General features: G+C 42.7%; 1 protein-coding gene across 1 annotated transcript in view; it reads left to right on the top strand.

Moving 5' to 3' along the window:
• Positions 1-27,626, top strand: part of arhgef17 (Rho guanine nucleotide exchange factor (GEF) 17) — a 457,595-nt gene that overhangs the window by 260,966 nt on the left and 169,003 nt on the right. Inside the window, exon 3 of the mRNA XM_078546121.1 lies at positions 19,264-19,446. Within this exon, the coding sequence (XP_078402247.1) occupies positions 19,264-19,446 (183 nt within the window). The remainder of the gene's footprint in view (positions 1-19,263; positions 19,447-27,626) is intronic.

Raw genomic sequence — 27,626 nt, 5'->3', positions numbered from 1 at the left:
AGGTTCTATGTAATTCAACTCAGAATTTGATTCAAATACGTTTCACTGAAATTGGCAAAAAACCTGATTCACTGGGACACAGGAATTAGGAGCAGGAGTAAGTCATTCGGCCCCTTGAGTGTGCTGCCCCGTTCGATAAGACCATGGCTGATCTGATTGTGGCCTTAACTCCACTTTCCTGCCTGCTCCCCCCCGTAACCCCTTTTGATCAAAAGTCTATCTAACTCTGCCTTGAATATATTCAATGACCCAGTCTGCACTGCTTGCTGGGGAAGAAAGTTCCACAGACTAATAACCGACTGAAAGAAAAAAATTCTCATCATGTTCTTAAATGGGAGGCCCCAACTTATAAAATTGTGTCCACTAGTCCAGACTCCAGCACAAGGGCAAACATCCTCTCAGCTTCCACTCTATCAAGTCCCATCAGGATCTGATATGTTTCAATTAGATCTGCTCTCATTCTTCTAAACTGCAATGAGTATAGATCCAAACTGTTCAACCTTTCCTCATAAGACAACCCCCTTTCCCCCCATCCCAGGAATCAGTCAAGTGAACCTTCTCTGAACTGCTTCTAATGCAGTTATATCATTTCTTAAGTAAGGAGGTCAAAATTGTACATGTTACCCCAGATGTAGTCTAACTAAAACCTTGTGCAACTGTAGCAACACTTCCCTACTTTTAAACTCGATTCCCCTTGCAATAAACACCAACAATCCACTTGCTTTCCTAATCACTTGCTGAACATGTATACTAACTTTTTGTGATTCGTGTATGAAGACACCCAGATCCCTCTGTACCGTAGAGGTCTGCAGTCTCTTTCCATTCAAATAACATACTGTTTTTCTATTCTTCCTGCCAAAGTGGGACATTTTGCCACATTATACTCCATCTGTCAAATTTTTGTTTACTTACTTAACCTACCTAAATCTCTTTGTAGACTCTCAATGTCCTCTTGAGAACTTATGCTCCCCCTTTGTGTCATCAGCAAATTTAGCAAGCATACAATTGGTCCCTTCATGCAGGTCATTGATATAGATTGTCAGTAGTTGTAAATACAAAATTGCTTTGGCAAGAACAATTTACTTTGATGAAAAGTTGGCGTTCAATGCAAATGATTGATATGCCAGCACGCTGCACTGTTGGGCTGATGCCTGCCCACTCTGCACAAACCATGTTTAGTCAGGAGAGTGGGGGTCAGAATGCATGCCAAGAGACTATGCAGCTGTGCTTCTCATTGTTTCAGCCTTGTCATTTTTGTCTGGTGAGAAAAGGGTGTATCTCTGGTCATGGTGGGATCCCGTGTGTGCCTCCCTTGCTGGGCTGCCCAAAGACTGACACTGATGAGCCTTGTAAGGGAGCACTAGTCTGGCTATTTGTTGTGGTCTGGGAGCTTAACTGTCTAGCATCTATCCACCTACTCATCTTTAAATTTTTAAATCCTTCAGCTCCTCAATGTAAAACTAAGCAATATAGCTCAAGTAGTCTGAAGTGCACCAGATACCTGAATGACATGTTCATTAATCATTCTATCTCCTGCATATCAGTGTGGCAGAACTGCAGCCCTCTCCATGAGCCTTCTGTCTCCAGGGGAGTTGTCACTGCTTGCTGATATCTTTAAAAGCTCCTAGAAATCACTGTATTTCTGCACTCAGGCATGATGTGGGCCAATTAGATCATCCCCTCTTTGACTGACAGCACCTAAATGGCTTATAATCATCAGGCCAGTTCTGATAAAATCAACCAAACATACAAAAAGAGGATTGATGTGTAATATCTACCTTTGGTTTCTGGGGCATCATTAATAATCACTTCAGGTTGAGCACTTACATGCAGAACTGAGGAAGCTGTTCATCATTCACATTGATGTCTCTGCCTCGTAGAGAGAACTCCGGTATGTGAATAGTGATCCCAGTGAATGTTTAATAAAACAGAACATTCATCACTTTATGAAGAAGCTCCTGTTAAAGGCAAGGCAATTCTGGGCACCGCACCTCAGTGAGGTATATTGGCTTTTAAGGGGGTGTGCAGATTCACCAGAATGATACCAGAGCTAAAAACCAGGGTTTGAGACGATTAAACGATTTGATAGGGTAGATAGGGAGAAAACATTTCCTTTGATGGGGGGCTGTAGAACAAGGGGGGGATAATGTTAAAATTAGAGCTAGCCTGTTCAGGAGGTGATGTCAGGAATCACTTCTTCACACAAAAAGGGTAGTGGAAATCTGGAACTCTCGTTATAGAAGGTTGCTGAGGCTAGGTCAATTGAAAATTTCGAAATTGAGATTGATAATTTTTTGTCAGGTAAGGATATTAAGGGTTATGGATCTAAGGCAGATAAATGGGGTTAAATGGAGATTAGCTGTGATCTAATTGAATGGTGGAAGAGGTTTGAAGCAATAAATGGCCTACTCCTTTTCCTATATTCCTATGACAGTAGCTTAACCTTCACCTTAAGTCAACATGGACAACTTATAAAATGGAAAAAAAGATGAAGCCCCCTGGAAGTTTCGGTGGGTAAAGCCACAGAATAGTGTTGTACATAGGTACAAATAAATACATATACATATCAATAGTCTTAGATATTTTCTTATATACATAGGGTATTGCTTTATTTAATGTAGCCCTAAGGTGAATCACATTAAAAGACTGATGTACTATTTGAGCCCAAGTAGAATGAAATATTAAATATGAAGCCTGCATTGCATTTGAGTAAATGATCAGTTTAATTGAGGTTTACATAGAGAGGCAACAGTAAACGTTTACATTTGTATCTAGTTGCTGCTGTCACTGTTTGAGGTCAATAACTTTTTAAAAAAGAAGTTCGAGCTTCCAGTGAATATCTGAAAGGATGTCTCAACAAGATTTCACATTTTAAAACTTTTAGTGTAACAGACAAACTAAAAGCAACATTGACTAAGCACCATTTTTGTTGGCAACTTATACTTTAAACCACAGAATGGAATTTTCTTCTTTTACTTTTACCACAACCGAAAATCCCACGCTATTGTCATATTTCACTCTGTCCCTGAAGTAGACCTTCAATTCTCCCAGAAGCAGTCCAAAGTGATCCTTAGCTCCCGTGGGTTTATTTCCATTCTTTTCTTTTTGCAGCCTGGTAACTTTTAAACCCAGAACTGTCTTTCATGGTGAGGGCTTTTCCTAGAGATCCTGCCTCTAACTCAAACTAGGCTAATCTTCCAGCCGTGTTCTAATCCTCATGAATTTGAGGATTAAATCTGAAGAAGAGTCATGTGGACTCGAAACATTAACCCTGTTTCTCTGTCCACAGATGCTGCCAGCCCTGCCGAGTTTTTCCAGCATTTTCTGTTTTTATCTGATGAATTTGGTCTTTTCAATCCAATTGTGAGCTCCCACCCATATCCCTGTGCGATGAACCATGGAGATTTGCTGCCTCTAGCATCTCTTCGAGTTTCAGGGATATGTTTTGGAAATCCTGTAACCTGATCCTACAAAAGACTCCTGCTAGACCCTTCTCCTCTGAAAGCCCACCCCAATGGTAACTTGAATCAGGTAGATTTGTATCCATGTAGAAATGCTAATTAGGTATCCTTTAGACTCCCAATTCTATTCTGCCTTAGAACTAAATTGACAGTTAAACAGTACAAATCTGACATTCTTAACGCCATCTTGGAACTTGGGAGACTAATGGTCTATCCACTGTCAGCACAGAAGCTTCTTCCATTGTCTACTTTGCACCTTCTTCCCAGTAAAACAACCTAAGTTTCTCATTAATCTTTAGCAATTAAACCATACAGGTTTATTATTAGCAGAATTCAGAGCATGTCCCATGATCTCCCCTTCATTCCTCCATTTTACCCTAAATTAAAGTTACAGTCCCAAAACATAACAATCTTAGCAACTTTGTATTTGTAACAGCTGATGCAGTCATTCTCTGTCTGATGAGCAACTGGCTTGGACCAGTTTAGCGTTTAATTAAAGCTCTTTGTGGTATTCCCCATTTTTGTTTATGGCCTGAATTTTTTTCCTCATCGGGTGGGCGCGCACGATCGACGGGTCCGGGAGCGGAAGCGAAATGCGCTTCCACCTGCGATCGGTCCCCAGCCGCGATCTTATGCTGGCTGATCAATTAATGGCCAGCCAATGTGAAATGCGCCCGGAGAAAGGCTTAGCACTGCTGTTGGGGATGGGAAGAGGATGTGCGCCGACGTCATCGTGGGTGCTGGGTAGCACTTTCACTGAGCTCCCTGGAGGCCGACAGACGCCTCAGGGTGTTGCAGACCTCCAAATAATAAAAGAAAGCCCAAAAAAGCTGCACAGAATGTCCATGCAGCACAATCCAGCACCTGAAAGCAGACCTCATTAAAAAAAACAGTCCTCAGATATTTATTTTTATTTTTAATTCTAATGAAGATTTCATCCTGCCCTTGAATGAGGCTTCATCCAACATGTAAAGCTCGCCTGGCCAAATGGCCCGTCCTCCAAACGTAAGGTTGGATGGGCCACGAAAAATCACTGACAATTGAGCCGTCAATTTCACTCGGCATGTGCAGCAAAAAACATTTAGCAAAACATTTAGGAAAGGGCTGGTCTGATTGCATTTCCAAATTGTTTTTCTGTTATTGCCAATTCTGTATAAAAGGCCCCATGATCATAAAAGTTCAGACATAATCTCAGGTGTACTCCTGCTCCTATATCTTATTGCCTTATGGATGTAAATAGGAAAGATGCCATAACCCCAAGAGCCCCAACATATTAGACAAATTAGAGGATCCCTTGCACTGGCAGCAGTTGTTTAGTACAAGTTAGAACATAAGAGATAGAAAACATCTGCAAAGCGCTAAGAGCCATGAGAGAACACGGTGCGGTCCATGTGAGTTCCTAACAGGATGGAAAAATGATGCCAAATGGAGGCCTAGCATGATACACAAGATGGTAAAATTGGGGAAATGAGTTCTCAAAGGCTTTTGATAAAGTTTCATATGAAGAACTATTAATTAAACTCAAAGCTGTGGAAATTTAGAGTAAACTCTGTGAATGAATAAGAAACGGGCTAAAGAGTGGGAGGGTCAGCGTAGTGGGAAGTACTGAGCTGGGTAATGTGAAGCTCAGTGTTGGGGATGCTGCTGCTTCTAATGTACATAAATGACTTGAGATTCAAAGCAAAATGGTCAAGTTTGCAGATGGTATCAAACAAGAAGGTAAGGTGGAATAGGAAGTGAAATCACAGAGCGAATTGACAATATGTAAGTGGGATGAATAATGGCTGATGTAATTTAATACAACCACACATGTAAAGTGCTACAGAGAAAGAAAGAAAAGAAGACTTCTTCATAAACACAGTTGAAATAGCTAACGATGAAGCTGAGCCTAAGAGTCTTGGTGGATATGACACTAAACATATTGAACCAATGCAGCATAGCAATCAACCAAATCAATAGTGGAACTGAAGGATAGGGGTTCAATTTAGTTAAAGACCATTATAGGACAGGTATAAGGAAATACTTCTTCATACAGTAATCAATATGTGGAATAAACTTCCAGATACAGCAGTGGAGGCAAAAACCCTGGAACTGTTTCAGAAACAATTAGAAGTTTCAATCATTAAAGTGGTGGAGTGGGTTGCAGAACCAAGATGGAGTGTTATAGGATATTAAGACAGGGTTGAGTTCCTGTTACTCATTTATTGTTTCTGTGCTGTTTAATTGTGCCATCACGAAGAGGTACTAAGTTGCTTTCCCACATGATGGAATCAAAAAGTGTGATTCATATGGTTTTCTTCCAACAAAAGCCATATCCAACAAAGGGTCCAGCTGAGTTCTTCATTAAACAGCTGTTAACTCCTTTTCATGTAATATACTGCTTTCCTCTCGAACTTTAATATATTTCTTCTGGGAGGTTATATTGCATTAAGTTTGTTCAAAGAAAAAAATTCTAACTTCCCTTCCATTGAGCAAGCAGAGTATTTAGTTATCTTCTGCAGAGGCATCCTCACTGATAGCAGTCTGACGCAACTGGTTGTATTGAGCCTATTTAACTGTTTTCCCTTTTCTTAAGTGCCTATTCTGCAAATACAACAACCTTTATGTGCGTAGGTGGCACACAAATTAGCCCCTAATTAGAACTTCCTGCCTGGGTTCTAATGGTTTGCATACCATTTTGGGAGGGGGTGTAGGTGGAATTATCTGATTATGACCCACTTTGTTCTTGTGAGTACTTATAAAAGGACATTGTACATAATATAAAATTGCACATTACATCAGAGTTAGCACACATTATACATGAGATGAATGTGACTCAGGATATAAGGAAGAATTGTACTTTCTCATGCAATGATATACAAACACACACAATGTGAAAATAACAGCATATTCCAGAAGCAAGTAATGTTGCTGAAGTCAGGAGCTTTATGTGTATTGGATCATTTGGTGTTAGTGGTGGCTCAGTTGGTAGCACTTTCGCTTCTGAGTTACAAATTTATGGTTTCAAGTTCTACTCCAAGACTTGAGCAGAAAAGTTAATTAACATTCCAGTGGAGCAATTAGGCACTGCTGCACCGCCAGAGGTGCTGCTGTCTGTTAGATGAGCTGTGAAAGCAACGTCCTGTCTCTCCTCTCAGGTGGGCATAAATGATTCTGTGATACTATTTTGAAGAAGAGCAGGAGAATTACCCCTGGTGTCCTGGCTAATTTTTATCCTTCATCATCAACATCACGAAAACAGATTGTTTGGTCATTATCACATTGCTGTTTGTGGGGGCTTGCTGTGTACAAATTAGCTACTGCAATTCGTATATTAGATCAGTGACTGCACTTCAAAGTAAAGCATTTTGGGACATCCTGTAGTCATGAAAGATGCTATATAAATGCAAGGCCTTTTGCTTTGGATAGAATATCTAAGGGTTTTCCATTCTCCACACTGCTTTTATACTTTACTTCAGCCAATACAAAAACACCCATTTAGACCATTTGGGTGTAATAAAATTTAACAAGAACATGCACCTAATATAGCATTTTATCACATTCTGCATCTGGATGTCCCAAAACACTTGGGGCTGAATTCTCCGACATGTAAAATGACGGATGGCGTCCTGACGTCACCGCTCGTCGTTTAGATTTTGAGTTTGGCAGGCACGTAGCCGACTCGGCTGTGTGCCAGCTGAACTGCCAAAGGCCTATTAAGGCCATTTAAAACCTAATTAACTAAATTAAATTAACCTTAATGTTGGGGCGGGCAGACGAAAAGCTCAGGCGGCCTTCGCATTTTTCATGAAACCTCATCCACTGGGCTGTAAAATTCGGCAAGCTGTTCAAAAGTCCATTGACTTCGGCGGGACCAGAAAATTCCACCCCAGGGAGAGGCCGTAAAATTCTGCCCGTTGTGTTTTTGCATTCGTTCTTTATTCAATGTTCATGTTAGTGTCCAGTGTCGCACTCGCCACTCTGTGGAACATGGCTGATCTTGTAGGCTCAGCTGGCCCTCCCTTCTATGCATTGTAAAGGACATTGTCTGAAAGCAATTTCAGTGGAGGGGAATGAAATGTTGTAGGTGGGCTCAAAGTCCTCTAATGACTCTGCCAGCCTACATCCTGAGATGGACGTACATGTGGTCAGCACTGACACCGCCCTTTAGGCCCCTCATTTTCTTACCTTGACTGACTGTCCCCACCACCGCCACCTCCACCACACCCAGGACACCAGGCCTATCCTACTTAATTCCTCCATGCCCCTGACCCCACTCCAAAAACCCCCTCACCACTGACTCACTCTTGCCGGTCCCAAGCCTCCATGGAACAGTCCATTGTCCTGCTCCCCGTTGTGTCATAGAATTAAACAAGGAAAACGCTTACACACGTAACTGCACAAAGCCATCTTTAAACGAATGTAAACCGGGTGCCATGAGATTCTCTTGTGCTACTGACATTATCTTGAAGGTCTTCATATCCAGTTAAACGTGGCAGCTAATTTGTTCACAACAAGATCCTACACTTAGTAAATTCGATGAATTATCACTATCTGTTTTTGATGTTGTTTAAGGTTGAAATTTGTCCAGGATAGTGGAAGAACTCCCCTGTTCTTCTTCAGATAGTGCTGTCCAACTCAGTGGGCAGATAGGGCCTCGATTTAATGTCTTATCTAAAAGATGCGATATCTAAGATAGCAACACTTCTTCAAGTGACACCGCTTGTGCTTAGTTCCTGGAATGGAACTTGATCCCCCGACCTTTGGACTCAGAGTGCTACCAATGAGCCCAGATCACTATTTCTTCCAATTAACTCTACGTTATTGGTGTTGTAATGTGAACCCTGATGATCTCAGGGAAGTTTGCAGGTTGTGTTTGGTTAAGCAGGTATTATATTGTATTGGTATCTTCAGAATTAAAATTTAGTAAGGATCTAAATCTTGATTGCAGCAATCACTTTATGATTTTGGCTTATTTTCCAGGCATTAATTATCATTTATTTTCCTCTCTCTTTCCTTGAATTTTCTCTCTTTCTGAGGTCACAGAACGGTGACACTTCTATATGTGGATCCTCCACAATGATTGTGAGCTCAGTTAACTCAGTACTTTCCAGGTCCGTACCATATTTCTTTTTCTTAAACAAATAAGTAGGATATGCAGTGGGAAACTGTGCAACACTTGCTAATATTGCATTCGTGAGGGTTGCTTCATAAATCGAATATGAGTTCTCTGAGTGATCCTCAGCAGTGAGGTATAATTGAATGTGACACCTTTCCCCCTTGCTAGTCTTCTACTTGCACTTCACTTTGAATGGCCTACAGTGAAATGAACAATTCTTTAGAATTTCACAAAAGCCTCGCTGGCAGGAAATCACTTTACTCCCTTTAAGCGATTAAAGAAAATCCTGTATTAATCTAAACCACCGTGTAATCTAAAATGCGAAATGTGACTGGTTTCTTTTTCTTTCTCTCTCCAGCGCAAGGCTGCTGAGACCTGTTGTAACATCCCAGCTGTTGCTGGAGTCAGCACAGAGTGGAGATCAAAGATGTAGCCAGCCTCATCTGTCTCTCTTGGTAGAGCACTGAGACATTAGCAAAGTTTCTCCAGTATTTTATATCCTAAGGGTGTTTTGCAATGAAAATTGAACAGCCTGCCCTGGCGAAGTTGCCAGCTGAGGGGGGTTCACAATGATAATCTCAACCTGGGACTGGCAGCTATAAGTAATGCAAATCACAATCCCTTAATTGCTACATCACAATCAATACTAAATATACATTTCAATAATAATGTATTCAATCACCTTGTGTAAAATGAGGCTCCATTTCATACAATGCTACCTCAATAGAAACAGCTGAGAACTCAAATGGTGTGACTCTGGGTGTTATTTGCTACAATTTCAAATGTTTTATCCTGTGAATATACCAATATGGTTAATATACTTCCTGCCTTTAAGCTTGGGTGTTGTATTTGGCAGAGTCCTTCTTCCATATTAAAGAGGAAGAAGAGGAAGGGGAATGGGAGGAGAAGACAAGAGATACAGTGGGAGCAGAGGCAAGAACACCATTGACCAGGAATGAGCAGCACAAGTAGCAACCGGCTGCAGGTTGGCTGATGCTGAGTGACCTGACATGATGAGGCAATAGCATATGACAGCAGTGACATCATGTGACAATAGCGTGTTACGATCTGGGTCGAAACCGGTAACTTTTCCTTTAAAAAAAAGAAATCCGAAGACCTAATTATTTACTGAAAGAATGAAGCCACAAGAATTCCATGAAGTCCTTCCTCGTGAAGAATTTCAGCTCCTCTTGTAGGATTTAGCCTGATCCCCAGCCAACAGCAGCACAAAACCGCCCGGAAAAGATGGGCCAAATGGCCTCCTTCTGTGCTGTAGACGTCTAAGGGTATATAAAAATGGCACACGTCTGCAGAACCTCCTCTTATGACAGTCTGGATAGCGTAGATCTTCCAATGTTATCTTTAGGTAACAGAATCATCTGCAACAACTGTATATTTCCCTGTTCTCAGCTCCTGGATCTAACCTCTGACTTTTTCAGCCTGCCTGTATTGCACCACTGGGATCATCAGCTGTGCTTGGATGGCTCTGTGTCCTTTTATATGGTTTCAATCAGTTTCAGTCTCTTCAGACATTTTGGTTTCAAATCTCAGTTTGAGCCTTAGGGCAAGATTTTCCCACTGCTGAGCGGGGGGCGCTGGGCCCACTCGCCGACGCGTAAAATGACGCGTGGTGACATTGGGCGGAACTCCCAACGTCACCGTGCCCCATTTAAACTTTCCGGTAGGCGGGGGCGCAGCAAAATCAGCTGTGCGCCCGCCGACCTGTCAATGGCCAATTGAGGCCATTAACAGAGTAATTTAGCAAATTAATGGACCTGCCCATCCAACCTTAAGGTTGGCGGGCAGGCCAGGAGCCCCGGCGGGAATTAGAAAAAGCATGAAACCTCATCCACGGGCGGGATGAGGTTTCATGTAGGTTTTTAAAAATTTTATTAAAGTTTTTTTTAAAAATTATGGACATGTCCCAACTCATGTGACAGTCACATGAGGGGACATGTCAGGAATTTTTTTTTTCTATTTTTAACATTTGTGACAGAACAGCCGATCTCCCTGAGGCAGCACTTAGCCTCAGGGGGATGAGTGTGTTCTTTCGTGCACATGCGCGAAAGAGCGCACTCTTGGGTTTAGGGATTCCCCCCCCCCACCCGCACAGGGAGCGCATAGCGCTTCCGTGTGGATGTCACGCTGGGCGGGCCTTAATTGGTCTGCCCACGTAAAATGCCCCCCCCCCCCCCCCCCCCCCGCCCAATTGGGGGCGCCAATAGGAGACACGCCTGTACGTCCCCACAATTGAATTTCACCCCCGACGGGGGGAAAATCCTGCCCGTAATTTCCTTAAAAACTGGGAGGTTCTGTTTCCTTTCTCAGTTTCCCATTTCAATTAGGGTATGTCTCAAAAAATAAAAGCAACATACTGCGGGTGCTGGAGATCTGAAATAAAAACAGAAACTGCTGGGAAAACGCCGTAAGTCTTTTTGCCGCATGACGTCAGGTCACTCAGCATCAGCCAACCTGCGGCCGGTTGCTACTTGTGCTGCTCATTCCTGGTCAATGGTGTTCTTGCCTCTGCTCCCACTGTATCTCTTGTCTTCTCCTCCCATTCCCCTTCCTCTTCTTCCTCTTTAATATGGAAGAAGGACTCTGGCAGCATCTGTGGAGAGAGAAACAGAGTTAACATTTTGAGTCTTGAGTATGACTCTTCCTCGGAACATCCGAAAATACAAGCTTTGAAACCACAGATTGCATCACAAGAGATAGGGGCAAGTGTGTGGAATGGCAGGGCTAAGGCGGAGAATATGGGACAAAACCTGCAACTGCGGGCGCAGACATGGCGTATGATGGTCAGCAGGCCTCCCATTGACATGGCGATCTATCGCCATCATGCATACTGGTTAATTCATTCACCTAAGCCATAATTTAAAACCTCTTGGCAACCCAAACCAAATTTCCTCTCCTCCCACTTTTACCGACAGTTAAACTTTTTAACCACAAAAACAGAAAACGGAGACAGAGAAAAAATATAACAAAAGGCAAAGATAAAATGAGCAAAAGGTGGCAGGAGGGAGGGCTTTAGATTTCTGGGACATTGGGACCATTTCTGGGGGCAGTGGGACCTGTACAAGGCAGACGGGTTGCACCTGAACCGGAATGGGATCAACATCCTTGCGGGGAGGTTTGCTAGTGCTGTTGGGGAGGGTTTAAACTAACTTGGCAGGGGGGTGGGATCCTGAGAGGAGGTTCAGCAGGGGGAGATGTACAGCCAAAATGAGAAGAGAGAGCAAGTGAGTCTGGAAGGCATAGAAATTATAGGTCAGTTAAGGCACAAGGGAGTTTGGCAAGGTTGCATGGTATTTATTTTAATGCAAGGAGTCTGACGAATAAGGCAGATGAGTTGAGGGCACAAATTAACATATGGAAGTATTATGTCATTGCTGTCACAGAGACATGATTGAGAGAGGGGCAGAATTGGCAGCCCAATATTCCAGGATATAGGGTCTTCAGGCAAGACAGGGAAGGAGGTTAAAGAGGAGGGGGTATCGCAATATTGATCAAGGAATCAATTACAGCAGTAAGGAGGGATGACACCTTAGAAGGCTCCTCGAATGAAGCCATATGGGTAGAACTGAAAAACAAAAAAGGAGCAGTCACACTGTTGGAAGTGTACTATAGGCCCCCAAACAGTCAGAGAGAAATAGAAGAGCAGATATGTAGGCAAATTTCAGAGAAGTGTAAAAATAATAGGGTAGTAATAGTGGGGGATTTCAACTTCCCCAACATTAACTGGGTTAGTCATAGTGTGATAGGCTTAGAGGGAGCGGAATTCTTAAAATGCATCCAAGAGAGCTTTTTAAGCCAGTACGTAGAAGAGAGGGGGCGGTCTTGAACTTAATTTTAGGTAATGAAGCCGGGCAAGTGGTAGAGGTATCAGTGTGCGAGCGTTTTGCAGATGGTGATCATAACTCTGTTAAGTTCAAGGTTGTTATAGAAAAGGACAAGGATGGGCCAGAAATCAGAGTTCTAAATTGGGGGACGGCCAATTTTAATAAGGTCAGATATGATTTGGCCAAAATGGACTGGGAGCAGCTACTTTTAGGTATATCTGCGTCAGAGCAGTAGGACTCATTCAAGAAGGAAATAGAGAGAGTACAGGGCCAACATATTCCAGTAAAGACAAAGGGTGGGACCAACAAGTACAGAGAACCCTGGATGTCGAGGGATATACAGGATTGGATAAAGAGAAAAAGGGAGGCTTATGGTAGATACCAAGGGCTCAAAACAGCGGAAGCCCTAGAGGTGTATAGAATGTGTAGGGGGGAACTTAAAAAGGAAATTAGGAGAGCAAAAGAAAAACATTGGCAGGTAAAATAAAGGAAGATCCAAAGTTATTTTACAAGTACATTAAGAGCAAGAGGATAACTAGGGAAAGAGTAGGGCCCATTAAGGACCATAGTGGTAATTTGTGTGTGGAGCCGGAAGACGTAGGTAGGATTCTAAATGAATACTTTGTGTCGGTGCTCACAAGTGAGAGAGACGACGTGGGTATGGAAATCAGGCAAAAGGACTGTGATATAATTAAAGAAATTAGCATAGAAAGGGAGGAGGTTCTAAGTGGCCTGGCAGGCTTAAAAGTAGATAAATCTCCAGGCCTGGATGAAATGTATCCCAGACTGTTGAGTGAGGCAAAGGAGGAGATAGCAGGGGTGCTGGCAATAATTTTCAGTACCTCTCTGACCACAGGAGAGGTGCCAGAGGACTGGAGGACAGCCAATGTGGTATCGTTGTTCAAGGGAGGAAAGGATAAACCAGGGAACTACAGGCCAGTCAGTCTAACCTCAGTGGTGGGGAAACTATTGGAAGCAATTCTGAGGGACAGAATTAATCTACACTTGGAGAGGCAGGAATTAATCAAGGACAGTCAGCATGGCTTTGTTAAGGGGACGTCATGCCTGACCAATTTGATTGAATTTTTCGAAGAGGTGACCAGACGTGTAGATGAGGGCAATGCATTTGACATAGTCTACTTGGACTTCAGCAAGGTTTTTGATAAGGTCCCGCATGGGAGACTGATAATGAAGTTAAGAGCCCATGGGATCCAAGGCAATTTGGAAAATTGGATCTAGAATTGGCTGAGTGGCAGGAAGCAGAGGGTGATGGTTGGAGGGTGTTTTTGTGACTGGATGCCTGTGTGCAGTGGGGTTCCACAGGGATCGGTGTTGGGTCCCTTGCTGTTTGTGGTATATATAAACGATTGAGACTTGAATGTAGGAGGGTTGGTCAGTAAGTTCATGGATGACATGAAAATTGGTGGGGTGGTAAATAGCGAGGAGGATAGCCTTAGATTACGGAAGGATATAGACGGGCTGGTCAGATGGGCTGATCAGTGGCAAATGGAATTTAATCTGGATAAATGTGAGGTGATGCACTTGGGCAGGACAAATAAGGCACGGGAATACACGATGAACGGTAGGACCCTGGGAAGTACCGAGGATCAGAGAGACCTTGGTATACATGCCCACTGGTCCCTTAAGGTGGTGGGGCAGGTAGATAAGGTGGTTAAGAAGACATGTGGGTTACTTGCCTTTATTAGCCGATTCATAGAATATAAGAGCAGGGAGGTTATGCTGGAACTGTATAAAACGCGGTTAGGCCACAGCTACAGTATTGCGTGCAGTTCTGGAATCCGCATTATAGGAAGGATGTGATTGCACTAGAGAGAGTGCAGAGGGGATTTAGCAGAATGTTGCCTGGGCTGGAGAGTTTTAATTATGAGGAGAGATTGGGTAGACTGGGGTTATTTTCCCTGGAGCAGAGGAAATTGAGGGGGGACATGATTGAGGTGTATAAAAATATGAGGGGCATAGATAGGGTAGACAGGAAGGAACTTTTTCCCTTGGTGGAGGGATCAATAACCAGGGGGTATAGATTTAAGGTAAGCGGCAGGAGATTTAGAGGGGATGTGAGGAAGAATTTTTTCACCCAGAGGTTGGTGGGAACCTGGAACTCACTGCCTGAAAGGGTGGTAGAGGCAGAAACCCTCATAACATTTCAGAAGTATTTGGATGTGCGCTTGTGATGCCATGGCATACAAGGCTATGGGCCTAGTGCTCGAAAATGGGATAAGAATAGTTAGGTACTTGTTTGACCACACAGAATGGACCGAAGGGCCTTTTTCTGTGCAGTAGACCTCTATGACTATGACTCTAATTACTACCTCTCTGATACTGAAAATTGTGTGGAGACTCATTTCTTCAGGTTTTAATTGTTATTAGAGATTTTTTAAAAATTAGGAATGGTAGCATAGCAGTTCTGTTATGGGACGAGTATTGCAGAGGCCTGGACTAATGATCTGGAGTTGAGTTCAAATCACTCCATAGCATCTGGGGAATTTAAATGCAGTTGATCACAATAATCTTGTCATAAATACCCATCTGGCTGATTTCCATACCCATTGTCATAAATACCCATCTGGCTCACTAATGTCCTTAAGGGAAGGAAATCTGTTGTCTTTATCTGGTCTGGCCTATATGTCACTCCAGACCAGAACGATGTTGTTGACTCTTAACAGCCCTTTGAAAAGCCCAGCAAGTTGCTCAGTTGTCAATAAAGTGGTTCCCCTCACCTTCTCAAGGGCAGTTAGAGATGGGAAATAAATACTGGCCTAGCCAGTGACATCTACATCCCATGAAAATGTCAAAAGAAGTGATGCCCACATCTCTAGCATGAATAGTAAAAAAATGTAAAATTAAAAAATAAATCTTTCAACTCTTCCTTTCTGCCTTTTTCTGCCAGTTATTTTGGTCTTTCTTTCCATCTTTATTTCTTTTTCCGTACCTGATTTGACATTGAATTCACCCACTCTAAACCCAAATTTTCCCAAAGCTGGAAGGGCTCCACGTCTTAGTCAAAACAGCACTAGAGTCCCGATTCTGGAGGCCCTGTCCCTGAACCCGGCACACAGTATTGTTGCTATGGAGGGTGTTGGGGGGTAGGGGGGGAACCAGGATGAGATGTATTTCACACATCTGCAGTTCAAGTAGGCAGCAGCACATTTAAAAGTGCAGTTCTCTTGATTCAGAAGCAATTTGTCATCAAAGTTTCTGAAACACAACTCATAGGATTTACAAATGCGAGGGAAAGATCTAAACCTGCCGGAGTTCTTTGAAGAAGTTAGGTACCCTCTTGGTGGGGTCAGGTACCTCTTTGGGGCTTTTAAGAGTAGACATGAATGTGAGCAAAAAGTGGATAAGGTCTGTGGAACTGTCAAGCTGTCAACTCATTTAAACCCCTTGCTCTTTAAATTTTGAATTAGTACACAGTCTGCAGTTGAAAGAAGCTAGTGCTTGCAATTACAATAGGTGTTTGTTGACATAAGCCTGAGGACTATCATTATAGTGTTAGTGCTGCTTACTTACTTCCACCTATTGTTATCAGAGTGTGCGAGGGGTTTGTGAGTTCACAGTTTGATTGAAAGCTCCAAGTGGTTCTAAAGAGATTAGCTGTCTTTGATGTGGGGCTATGAATATAATTGTTTGTTTTTATAAGGGGTTGAGTACTTGAAGGGATTTAAATATATTGAATGGGCTTTTACCGATGAGTGGTTTTTAATTTAGTGAGGTCTGTAATAGATACTTAAGGACTTTATTTTATTCCATCTCAGCATGGCTCCTGAGGTCTACCAATGAAAGATACTGGGAGAGTTGGTATGAAGCGTGTAAGGGCAAAGGGTGGTGAGTGAGGGCATGGGTTGACATGAGTTGACTCTAAGTTGGCATAGAGGGTATGAGGTGACATAAGGTATGTAGAGGGCATAGGTTGGTATGGAGGGTATAAGGGGGCCAAGGGGGTGGGTAGAGGGGCATAGGGTGGCATGGAGAGTATGGGGCAGTGGCAGATGGGTAGAGGGGTATAGATTGGCATGGTGGGTATGAAGGGCCCTGGGGTGGGTAGAGGGACATATGTTGGCATAGAGGGTATGAGGGGCCATGGCGGTGGGCGGGGGCATGAGTTGGCATGGATGGTGCATGGGGAGTGTGGGGGGTGAGAGCTAGAGGGCCTTACTGTTTATAACTGGGACAAAGTCGCAGAACACCAAGGCGAGTCTTTTAATCAGCCCTCCTCGCAGTCCCTGTGGTTGCCTCCACCCTGTTTCCAGGGACGATAGGTCCGAATCTAGTTAGCACCCACACCCCCCAAAACGAAAATCCGAACATCCAAAGAAGTTTCTCCCAAGTCGGGTTTGAGGAGTCGGGAATTTTCCTGACTTCGCACGCTTGACTCGGGAGCGAAAATTAAGCCTCTAATTTACATTTTCTTCTCATTGCTACGCAGCTGATTTCAGAATCCTTCAGTCTGCTTGATTGAAGTGATGTACGGTTTCATGCCCTGTTCAAATACCCACTTTCCCTCATTGTGAGGTTATCCATTTGCACCTTCAGCAATTTGCCATATGAAACATTTTAAAGTTTACATGTGCAGGGTCAAGTCTAGGTAATGGCAGATTCTGTTAGATTCACTCCTACAGCAAACTTATGTCTAGCAAACACTTCCTGTAAGTGTTACAACTTTCTTGTCACACGTCATAACATCCCAAATGTTATAAAAAAGCAGGCCTTTCGACTCACTGTGACGAACACCACAAGCAATCTGCCAGTTAAAAATAAATATGCTAAATCGCTGTTAGAGAAATTCAACCATGAATTTTTCAGTGAAAAAGTGACCCGGAACCTTTGATTGGATTGCAATCCAGGAACTCACAGCTGTTCGGTATCTTCACGAGGAAATGTTGGCAATTCAAGAAGTTTCTTTACATCTTGTCTCTCTTGTCTTTGGGTCAGTCACATTTTAGGCTTTTGTGGCAGCTTCTTTGGGCCACACACGTCAGGTTCTTTGTGGCCCAGGATTCAGTCATCCATATTAACTCTGATCCCCACACTTCCTGTGCTCTTGGGCAGGGGCTCAGGCTGCCAAGGCAGCTGGCTGATGAAATTTTAAGCAGAAGGACAGTCGAAGGATTCCCTGAATCCTGAGCCAAGAAATAAATGCTATGCACTGCGAAACACATCGTTCACAGTTGGCAGTTCTGCTTTCTGGGCTCAGCATTTTTTTAAACTTCACTAGTAACATCTTTGGGCCGAGCATGTCATTTGTGGAAAGAAATCTGTCGGGATGTCAGATACCTTGGGATCCCATCACGAATACAAGTTTGGGAACGAACGAATGATTATTTAATAATATAAAGTATAATGTGCATTCTGTACAATGTTAATGTTCTGTATTATCACATGTAACGTAGTATGTATGTTGTATTATACTGGTATATTATGGGCTGGATTTTGCAGTCAGTGGGGGAGCAATGGCGCTCACCACTGATCTAGATCTAGCAAGATCCACCAAGATCTAGCAAGTTCTATGGTGTGGTTTTCCCCTATCTGAAGACTGTTTAAATCTCGAGCCAAGTCAAGGGGATGTCTTGGCATGGAGCAGCAATGATGTCGGCAAACGGCCAATCACATTAAAGTTTTCAAACGCGATGCAACCAGGAAAACAAAAGCACCACATTGCTTCACTTCTAATTTAAATACTTCAGGTGCAAAATAAATTATTGTGATTGGATTAATATGGAAGGTAAAATAAAAATAAACCTAAAATTTAAAAACAAATGTGAAATTTGTGAGCGTTATGGAGAAATTTGGCAAATTCCACAAATATCAAGTTAGCTTCTCAGGGACAGTAAAGGTGTTTAGCAGCAATTATGGAGTTAGAACACAATTAAAACAGAGTGACACCTCATTCAACAAGGTATAAAAGGGATGTCTCAACTTCACACCCTCTGGAGAAGTATAATATCACTGGTAACTGCATCTGGAGTTCTACGTTATCCTGCACATGTGCAGACTCCAGAAGTTGTTGTCAGTTTCATTGGAGTGACAGTTTCACCATTATTACCAATAAATCTACATAAATCTAGGCTTATATGTTATACAATATATTTCACTATATAGATCTTATTGTGTATTGTGCCGTACAATATAAATGATGCTACCCAACACATACATGTAATACCTGCAATTTATTACATGTTCTATTGCATGAAAATGAAATATTATTATAATGATATTAATTAATATTATTATAAGATGGGTGTTATTCAGCCCTACACCTCGATGAGATCTCTGCTCTCCTCCAGCCCTGGCCTCTTGTGTATTCCCGTTTTGAATCGGTCCACCATTGGCTGACAAATTTCCACAGTTTTCTGAACATTGTTTGATAGGAAAATGTTTCAGAATTTGTCAACAAATTGGGCCTAAGCTTGATTCCCAGTCTGCACCGGGTTTGCTGATCATGAGTAGAGCAGAGTTGGGGAGAGCAACAATTGGCCCAACTTCCCAGGCTCCTTCAAAAAAATGGGCATTTGATTGTTTTCCTGTCACAGCTTCATGTTGCTTTAGACACTGTGCTTGAGCCAAGAAACTTAAAAACTGCACAATATCTATAATAGGCAGCACATGAGGATCAGAATTTAAAATGAGGTTTGGAATTGGAATCAGTCATGCACATTTCACAGGTTTGGCAAAGGCCACCATAATACTATTAATGTTGTAAACTGTCCAACATCACCTATTTTTAGAAGAGGCAATAAAACAGAGCCTGATTCTATGGAATTCCAGTGGATAATGATAGCTGATTTATTGATCATCTTTACTGCTGCTGATTATTAATTGGTTCAATATTTCTCTCTGACAGGGATACATGAGGCCTCTGAAGCAGCCGGAGAATTCATGTATCTGTGATCTGGCCCTTGTGGATGATATGTTTTTCCAGATTCCAGAAATCCTGGAGCATCATGAGAAGTTCTTAGAGCAGGCGCATCATTGTGTCCAAAACTGGCACGAGAAACAGAAAGTGGGCGACCTGATGATTGAAACAGTGAGTACTGCACAAACATACACATCTTCTAATTGAAGAAAAATAAACACGGCTAGAGTGGGTTTGGAAGGAACTGAGTTCTGGCTGGACACCATTTGCTTTCTGTATTCCTGCAGCTGTTTCTCCTTCACAAAGCAAGTCTGAAACAAGCTCCAGTTGGAGATTAGTACAAGTTACACAAGCAGATCATTTGATCAAAGTACTTTGCTCTCCTTATTTGCTCTTCTTCCATTTAGGATACCTCAACAGAAGGGTCAACCTCTACTGGTTACCATATTGCTGCAGCACAAGAGTATGTCGATATTATTGATTTTGCCAGCCATACCGAACTTGTTTGTACAATGTAACTGTGATGGTTTAGCTAGTTGGGACATGCTGCAGTGTCACTATACTGTGCTCTTTATGATGGAGTCTATATTCAAAGCTGAGCATTTATGACACAATACAGTGAGATATGCTGTACCGTGAGCATTTTAGAACAGAGTGGACCAAGATTCAAAATATTTTCTAAAGAGGTACCCTTGAATACATTTCAGTTTGGGTGCAAGATTCAAAGTAGTAGCACAACAACATCTTGCATTTCTGTAGAACCTTAAATGCAGTAAAACATCCCAAGATGCTTCACAGGAGCATTAATCAACAAGATTGACACTGAGTAACAAATAGTTCATTGATTTGTCCTGCACCCCTGTCTTTAACAACAAAATTAATATACTTCTAAGACTTTAGCAATTTGCCAGTTTTTCCGAAGTTTTACAACTTAACAAAGTTGTTGCTGCTGGAAAAACATTAAAAGTCAGTTTTCCAGTAATTAGAATTGGAAGTATTATGGGTTACAACATAACATCAAGGTCTACTTGACCGGATAAATCACTCTGGTTTTTTTCAAGTTTATAGTATTATCTGAACTCCTCAATCATGTTGACAATTTTTGTTTAACACCCTAAATTCAAGCCACCTGTTATTTTTTTCCAAAAAACCTTATGGCTAGAGGGGGTGCATCTTATCTCCTGTACCTTCCATATTGTAAGGCATGGAAAGTAAATGTGCTTCCATGTGTTGACTTGGAAGAATAGCAATTTGCCAGTTTTTCCGCAGTTTTCTTCATTCATATATGTAAAAAATAGTATCTCCATTTTGGAATCAAGGAGGCAAGGGAGGAGATCACAGGGGCTCTGACCCAAATTTTTTAATTCCTCTCTGGTCACGGGGGAGGTGCCAGAGGACTGGAGAACAGCTAATGTGGTTCCGCTATTTAAGAAGGGTTGTAGAGATAAGCCAGGGAACTGCAGACCAGTGAGTCTCACGTCAGTGGTAGGGAAACTATTGGAGAAAACTCTGAAGGAGAGAATCTATCTCCACTTGGAGAGGCAAGATTTGATCAGGGATAGTCAGCATGGCTTTGTCAGAGGGAGGTCATGCCTAACAAATTTGACTGAATTTTGCAGTTGATGTAGTTTATATGGATTTCAGCAAAGCCTTTGACAAGGTCCCTCATGGGAGACTTATAAAGAAGGCAAATGCACATGGGATACAGGGTAATTTGATAAGGTGGATTCAAAATTGGCTTAGCTGTAGGAGACAGAGGGTGACTGGAAGCCAGTGTCCAGTGGCGTACCTCAGGGATTTGTGCTGGGTCCCCTATTATTCGTCATTCATATAAACGACATAGATGACCATGTGGGGGGGGTAGGATTAGTAAGTTTGCGAATGACACAAAGATTGGTCGGGTGGTTAACAGTGAAGTTGAGCGTCTTGGGCTACAGGAAGATATAGACAGGATGGTCAAATGGGCAGCTAAGTGGCAGATGGAATGTAACCCTGAAAAGTGTGAGGTGATACACTTTGGAAGGAGTAATTTGACAAGGAAGTATTCAATGAACGGCATGACACTAGGAAGTTCTGAGGAACAAAGGGACCTTGGCGTGTGCGTCCATAGATCTCTGAAGGCGGAGGGGCATGTTATTGGGGTGGTGAAAAAGGCATATGGGACACTTGCCTTTATCAATCAAGGCATAGATTACAAAAGTAGGGAGGTCATGTTGGAGTTGTATAAAACTTTGGTGAGGCCACAGCTGGAGTACTGTGTGCAGTTCTGGTCACCACATTATAGGAAGGATGTGATTGCACTGGAGGAGGTGCAGAGGAGATTCTCCAGGATGTTGCCTGGGATGAAACATTTAAGTTATGAAGAGAGTTTGGATAGACTTGGGTTGTTTTCGTTGGAGCAGAGAAGACTGAGGGGCGACCTGATCGAGGTGTACAAGATTATGAGGGGTATGGACAGGGTGGATAAGGAGCAGCTGTTCCCCTTAGTTGAAGGGTCAGTCATGAGGGGACACAAGTTCAAGGTGAGGGGCAGGAGTTTTAGGATGGATGTGAGGAAAAACCTTTTTACCCAGAGGGCGGTGACGGTCTGGAATGTGCTGCCTGGGAGGGTGGTGGAGGCGGGTTGCCTCACATCCTTTAAAAAGCACCAGAATGAGCACTTGGCACATCATAACATTCAAGGCGATGGGCCAAGTGCTGGTAAATGGGGTTAGGTAGGTAGGTCAGGTGTTTCTCACATGTCGGTGCAGACTCGATGGGCTGAAGGGCCTCTTCTGCACTGTGTGATTCTGTGAATAGCTACACTGGGAGTAAAATTAGAATGAGATGAAGACAGAAAATGCTGGAAATACTCAGAATAAGATATGGGTTTCTGTTGTTCCTTTTCTCCCTGCAGTGAATGCTGAAAGGTATATATTCCTGGAGGGTATTTCTTTATTATTTCTAAATAAAGATAGATGCTTCTAGAATTTATATAGAATTTTTATATTTACATGACTTGGATCACTGCCATTCTTTTGATCTGTTGGTTTGGTAAAGAAAAATCCTTCAGAATGACCCTTGCTACTGTTGTGAAAATCCTTTTCCAAAGGCAAAATTGTCAACCATGGCCACAGACACAGTGGAGCACCAGCTATCCTTGAGGAAAATAATGATTATTATTACTACCACCACCATTATTAGTCAATCTCCTGGGGATATAAGACATCGTGCAGTCTTCAGGTGAAACAGTGTTAGAAGGCGAGGGGTATTTGGACCAACGCATACAGGTGTAGTTCAGTACCCTGTTTAAAGTCATACCTTCAGTTCTATTGTATATTTTTTCCATCGCAACTCCCCATTGTCACATTTATAATGGAAAATGCTGGTGTAAACTATCACGCTTTAATTACGCTCTCCCACCAGTGGTGGTACTCCAGAGTGAATAGTTCTTATAGGGCGTTTACATTGCAAATATCATATAGGAATTTTTAATTGAAAGAAATGGGGGTTGTAAGCAGCTGCAAGAGTTTTTAATAGTTATATTTTGAAAACATTACTTCTCTTCCCCTTTTTTAATTATATTACCATAAGCAGGAAGAAACTGCACAGTTTTGAAATAACAGGCAAACAGTGGAGGGCCTGGTTGAACAATCTGTATCAAAATTTCTTGGGCTTGCAGCAGTAATATTCAGTTGGCATTATTATTTCTGGAGGTTAGAATACCCCAATGGTTGTGGAAGATTTACAGCCTAGTGATTGCAAAACTGCATTGCTGATCTGAACAAGTTTTTTTTCCAAGCATAAACTTTATTCATAAAATTTGTAAAAGTACATTACAAAACATTTCAAACTGAAAACTGCAGAAAGCGCAACAAAAGTCCACTTTTCTTCATACACCATATTCCACTCTGAGGTGCCTCAAAACAATTGCAATACTTTCGATATTTACAATATACATTCCATGTCAGGCATACAGCCCAAGGGATTCTACACAGTTTCTAGCCCCTTGGTCTACTATGGCTGAAAGGCCTGAGGTCGCGACCTTTCCCCATTCTACCTCTGTGACAGCTGCCCCAAGCTTTAGTGCATCCCTCAGCACTTTGTCCTGGACATGGAATGTGGCAACGCACAGTCAAGGACAACTCTTTTCACTGGAAGACCAGCAAGTTTCAGGCAGACCAAAGAGCATCTTTCGCCAAACTGATGGTCCTCCAGCTGCAGTTGATGCTTGTCTTGATGTGCCTGCCTGGGAACAGCCCATAAAGCATAGAGTCTGCTTCACGGAGCTGCTTTCGATGAACCTCGACGAAAATCACTGCATCTCTCTCCAGACCCTCTTTGCAAAGGCACATTCCAGAAGGAGATCAACAATGGTCTCTTTCCTGCCACAGCCACCTTGAGAGCACCTTGTGAAGGGGCTTAGACTCCTGGCATACAGGAACTGACAAGGAGGCTCCTTCTCACCACTAGCCAAGCTACGTCTTGGTGCTCATTTGAAAGTTCTAGCGATGAAGCATTCTGCCAAATGACTTTGGCAGTCTGCTCAGGAACCATCCGACAGGATCTACCAAATCCTTTTCCCACAGGGCCCCCCGGATGTTACGTGCCAACACCAGAAATTAAAATGGGTCGAAGCTACATAGCAGCAGACCCGCGTTGGCATACTCTTATTTTTCATTAATTTTCTGATGCGCCAGAATTTCAGGATTTGCCATTTGTTAAGTTAGGACACAGAGCCAAATCTGGCATTAGATTTTTATGCTTTTGTTCTTTTTTGTTATGCCTTCTCCATGTTTAAACACTCTATGGTTGGTTCATTGGGTAGGGGTGTGCTGCTCCACCATTGGTTCTGCCAGGCTTATTTTTTAACCGCATCTTGGGGCTGAATTTTTCCCTCATCGGGTGGACGTGCGCCCGACCTGAATGAGAGTAAAGTAGTGCGCGATGACATCAGGCGTCCCGACGTCATCGTGCACTCTCACGATATTTAATTCAGCGGGTGCACGCGAGAGGCGGCAGTGTGCCCGCCGACAATTTAGAGGCCTATCAGGGCCCTTAATCAATGAATTAAATCGGATTTTTCGCTGCCTGTCGAGCTGTTTGGTTGGCAGGCGGACGAATAGACCAAGCAGCCATTGCATTTTTTGCAAAACCACATCGACAGGTGGGATGAGGTTTCGACCAGTGATTTTTAAAAAAGCTTTAAAACTCATTCTTAACATGCCCCTGCTCATGCCCTGACAGAGTCACATGAGGGGACATGTTTTTCACATTTTTAAACTCTTTATTTATGTTTCTAAAATTCTTCAGCTCCCTGAGGCAGCTCTGTGCCTTCAAGAGCTTTCAATGCACGCATCTGCACTCGCACTCCTCCCGCCCCCACCCCGGCAGCGCTCAGCATTGCAGCAGGTGAAATCGCGGTCCGCGCACGGTATATTTCGCGACCGCTCCTGGGCCCGCCTGACAAGGTAATAATCGTGCCCTTGAAAACAATTTTTAACTGTTCTGCTACTGCTGTGTGTGGGACATGCAGTGCACAAACTGACTGCCGTGCTCCCTACTTTACAATGCTTTTAAAGCATTTAATTGCCTTCAGGACATCCTGAGGCCAGTTCTTTCTATCTTTCATGTGGAAGGATGCTGGGCAGAAGTTGTGTACTCATCTACCAGTACTTGCATATGGTGCTTCTTGCTAATTTAGCAAGACTTTCATCCGCTGATGCCCATCAGATGGACCTCATGCTCTGCTGACTTGTTTAATTGAGTCAAGTCCACACAGATTCTAATTGAGCCATTAGGCTTTGGTACTGTGACCATTCCAGAGCACCACTTCGTCTATGTGCTTACTGGAGAGATAACCCTTGTTGTAACATGTGTTTCATCCCGCTCTTGACTTTGTCTAAGAGTGGATGAGGGACCTTCCTTATTGTGAAGAGACATATAGGCTTAGAATCCACCCCTAGGGCCAGTTGATATCCTGTCTTTAGCTTTCTTAAGCCTGAAAATATGAATAGAAATTCCTTTCTGAATAGGTTACTGAATTGCTCGTAAGCAATTGCATCAACCTTGTGAATCAGCTTCAACTGCAAGCATGCTTTTCTGCTCAGGAATGATGACTCCTGATCCTGTACAACATAGAGAAAGTTCAATAATTTCTTTATCCATGTATCTTAATCTCGCCAAGAGTTGGCCTATTACTTTTAGTGTTGTCCCTCCTGGACCTTGCAACTAGATGGGGGGTGACTGTAACATGATACTTTGAAGCCACTTTACTTCATCAGATAACACTGAAACACCTGCACCAGTATCTAGCTTAAATTCTGTGGGGTGACCTTCAACCTCTAATTTAATGCTCCAGTAATTATTTTCTGTTTCGTTGACTTCTCCTAGGAAGGTTATTTGTTTTTTCTTCCTCTTCTTGAATTTGATTTGGCCTTGTTATTTTCTCTATCTTCCTGTGAGCTACTTGTATTTTAGATCAGCAGGCATTTTTAAAGTGTCCTAGCTTTCCACAGTTGTCGCCCTCTTCTCTCTCTGCAGGGCATTCTTTCTGCTTGTACAGGGTTTTCCCGCCACACTGAGAATGTCTCAAGATGGTGGTTGGCGTACTTTTTCCTGATTTTGTGGGCTTTTGCTTTATTGTGCTTTTTTTTGTCTAACATACTGAACGGCTTCACTCATTTTTTCCAAGTGACATCACTTTCCTCTCGAACAGCCGCTCTGTTTAGCTTCTTAAACTCGGTCTGTCATGGTATTTGCACTGCCTTTGTGAGAGGTCGATCTTCTCTAGTTTGCAAGAGATCTGATAGGATTTCATCGAAGACCATAACTACTGTACGCTCATGTATTAATTCAACTCTGAGGATCCCATAGTCGCATTTCTTTGCGAGCTGGTACAGGGCATTTATGAATAATCCATGCATTCACCCAGTTTTTGTTTCCTCTCATTAAATTTCACTTGCTCAATGATCAAATTTTTTCAAACACTGTATTACACATCGAATGCCTGGTGGACTTCATTGCATGAGTTTGAAACCCCATCAACTCCCTATCTCGCTATTATCATTTGCAATTGCCCCTACTGTATAGTGTAAAGTACTGACCTGATCCTTTTGTTCCGTCTCATGCAAACCTGAAGGTATTCTGTATCTGGAGAATCCCTTCCTCCAGTTGCCCAGCATTGAGCCTGTTGTGAGCCTTCAGCACTTCGGAAAGTTTCTAAGAGTGGCAATGTGGAGTCCATGCTTGTCCTAAACTCTGGATCTGCTGCTGCATCAGTAGTTTGCCTTGTAGATTGTGATCTGTACTCACAGCTGTCTGGACTCTGTGTCTCCTTGCATCTGCTGAAACCACAATGCTCTATTCTCAAGTGAGTCTTCAATCTTTTTTCCTTTGTGCCCTTTTTCAAAGTATTAGTAGGTCTTTCAGACCTGCAGTCTTCATTTGGAATTTTTCTGGGCCTTTTACACTCTGTCCACTACCACCATGTTTCATCTTTAGTTCAAGGTCTAGATGGAGTTTCTTTAGGGTTTGCCTATCTCCCCAAGAAAGCTACTTTTGTCTGTAATTCATAAAAAGAAACATTCTTGTTCATTTACAGATCTATATACGCCTCAGTACTCAACACGAGGTTGTACCCCTGCTTCCCACTGGATTCAGTTACTTAATTATGTGACATTGCATCATAGTTACATCAGTAATGGGAGGCTATGGCATAGCAGTATTGTTGCTGGACTAGTAATCCAGAGACCCAGGGTAATGCTCTGGGGACATGGGTTCAAATCCCACCACGGCAGATGGGGGAATTTGAATCCCATAAAAATGTGGAATTAAAAGCCTGATGATGGCCGGGAAACCATTGTCGATTGTCGCAAAAATCCATCTGGTTCACTAATGTCCTTTAGGGAAGGAAATCTGCTGTCCTTACCTGGTCTGGCCTGGCCTCCACTTGACCCCAGACCCATGGCAATGTGGTTGACTCTTAAAAATGCCTCTGAAATGACCTAGCAAGCCACTCAGTTGTCATCACCACCTTCTCAAAGGCAACTAGGAATGGGCAATAAATGCTGGCCCAGCCAGCGAAGCCCACATCCCTTGAATGAATAAAATAAAATTAAAAAGTAGTTACATCAGTATCAGGTGCTCCTTTACTCAACAGTTGAGTCCCCCCAGTCTGTAATCCCTAAACAATCAGTGAATTGATGAAAACCTCCACTTTATATGCTGTTAGTCTTGCTGTAAAAACCCTTGAAAATGTTACACCCCATTGAATGAGATAGAACTTAGTTTTTAATGGTGCACTAATTTCATATACCCTCCCTGACTCTGAGAAGCTACTTTTATATGTAGGAATGTCAAATTCTCCATTA

Source organism: Cetorhinus maximus, chromosome 7 (genome assembly GCF_964194155.1).
Source record: "Cetorhinus maximus chromosome 7, sCetMax3.hap1.1, whole genome shotgun sequence".
Taxonomy (NCBI): Eukaryota; Metazoa; Chordata; class Chondrichthyes; order Lamniformes; family Cetorhinidae; genus Cetorhinus; species Cetorhinus maximus.
The sequence above is the reverse complement of the archived record's forward strand: the minus strand, read 5'-3'. Positions and strand labels throughout refer to the sequence as shown.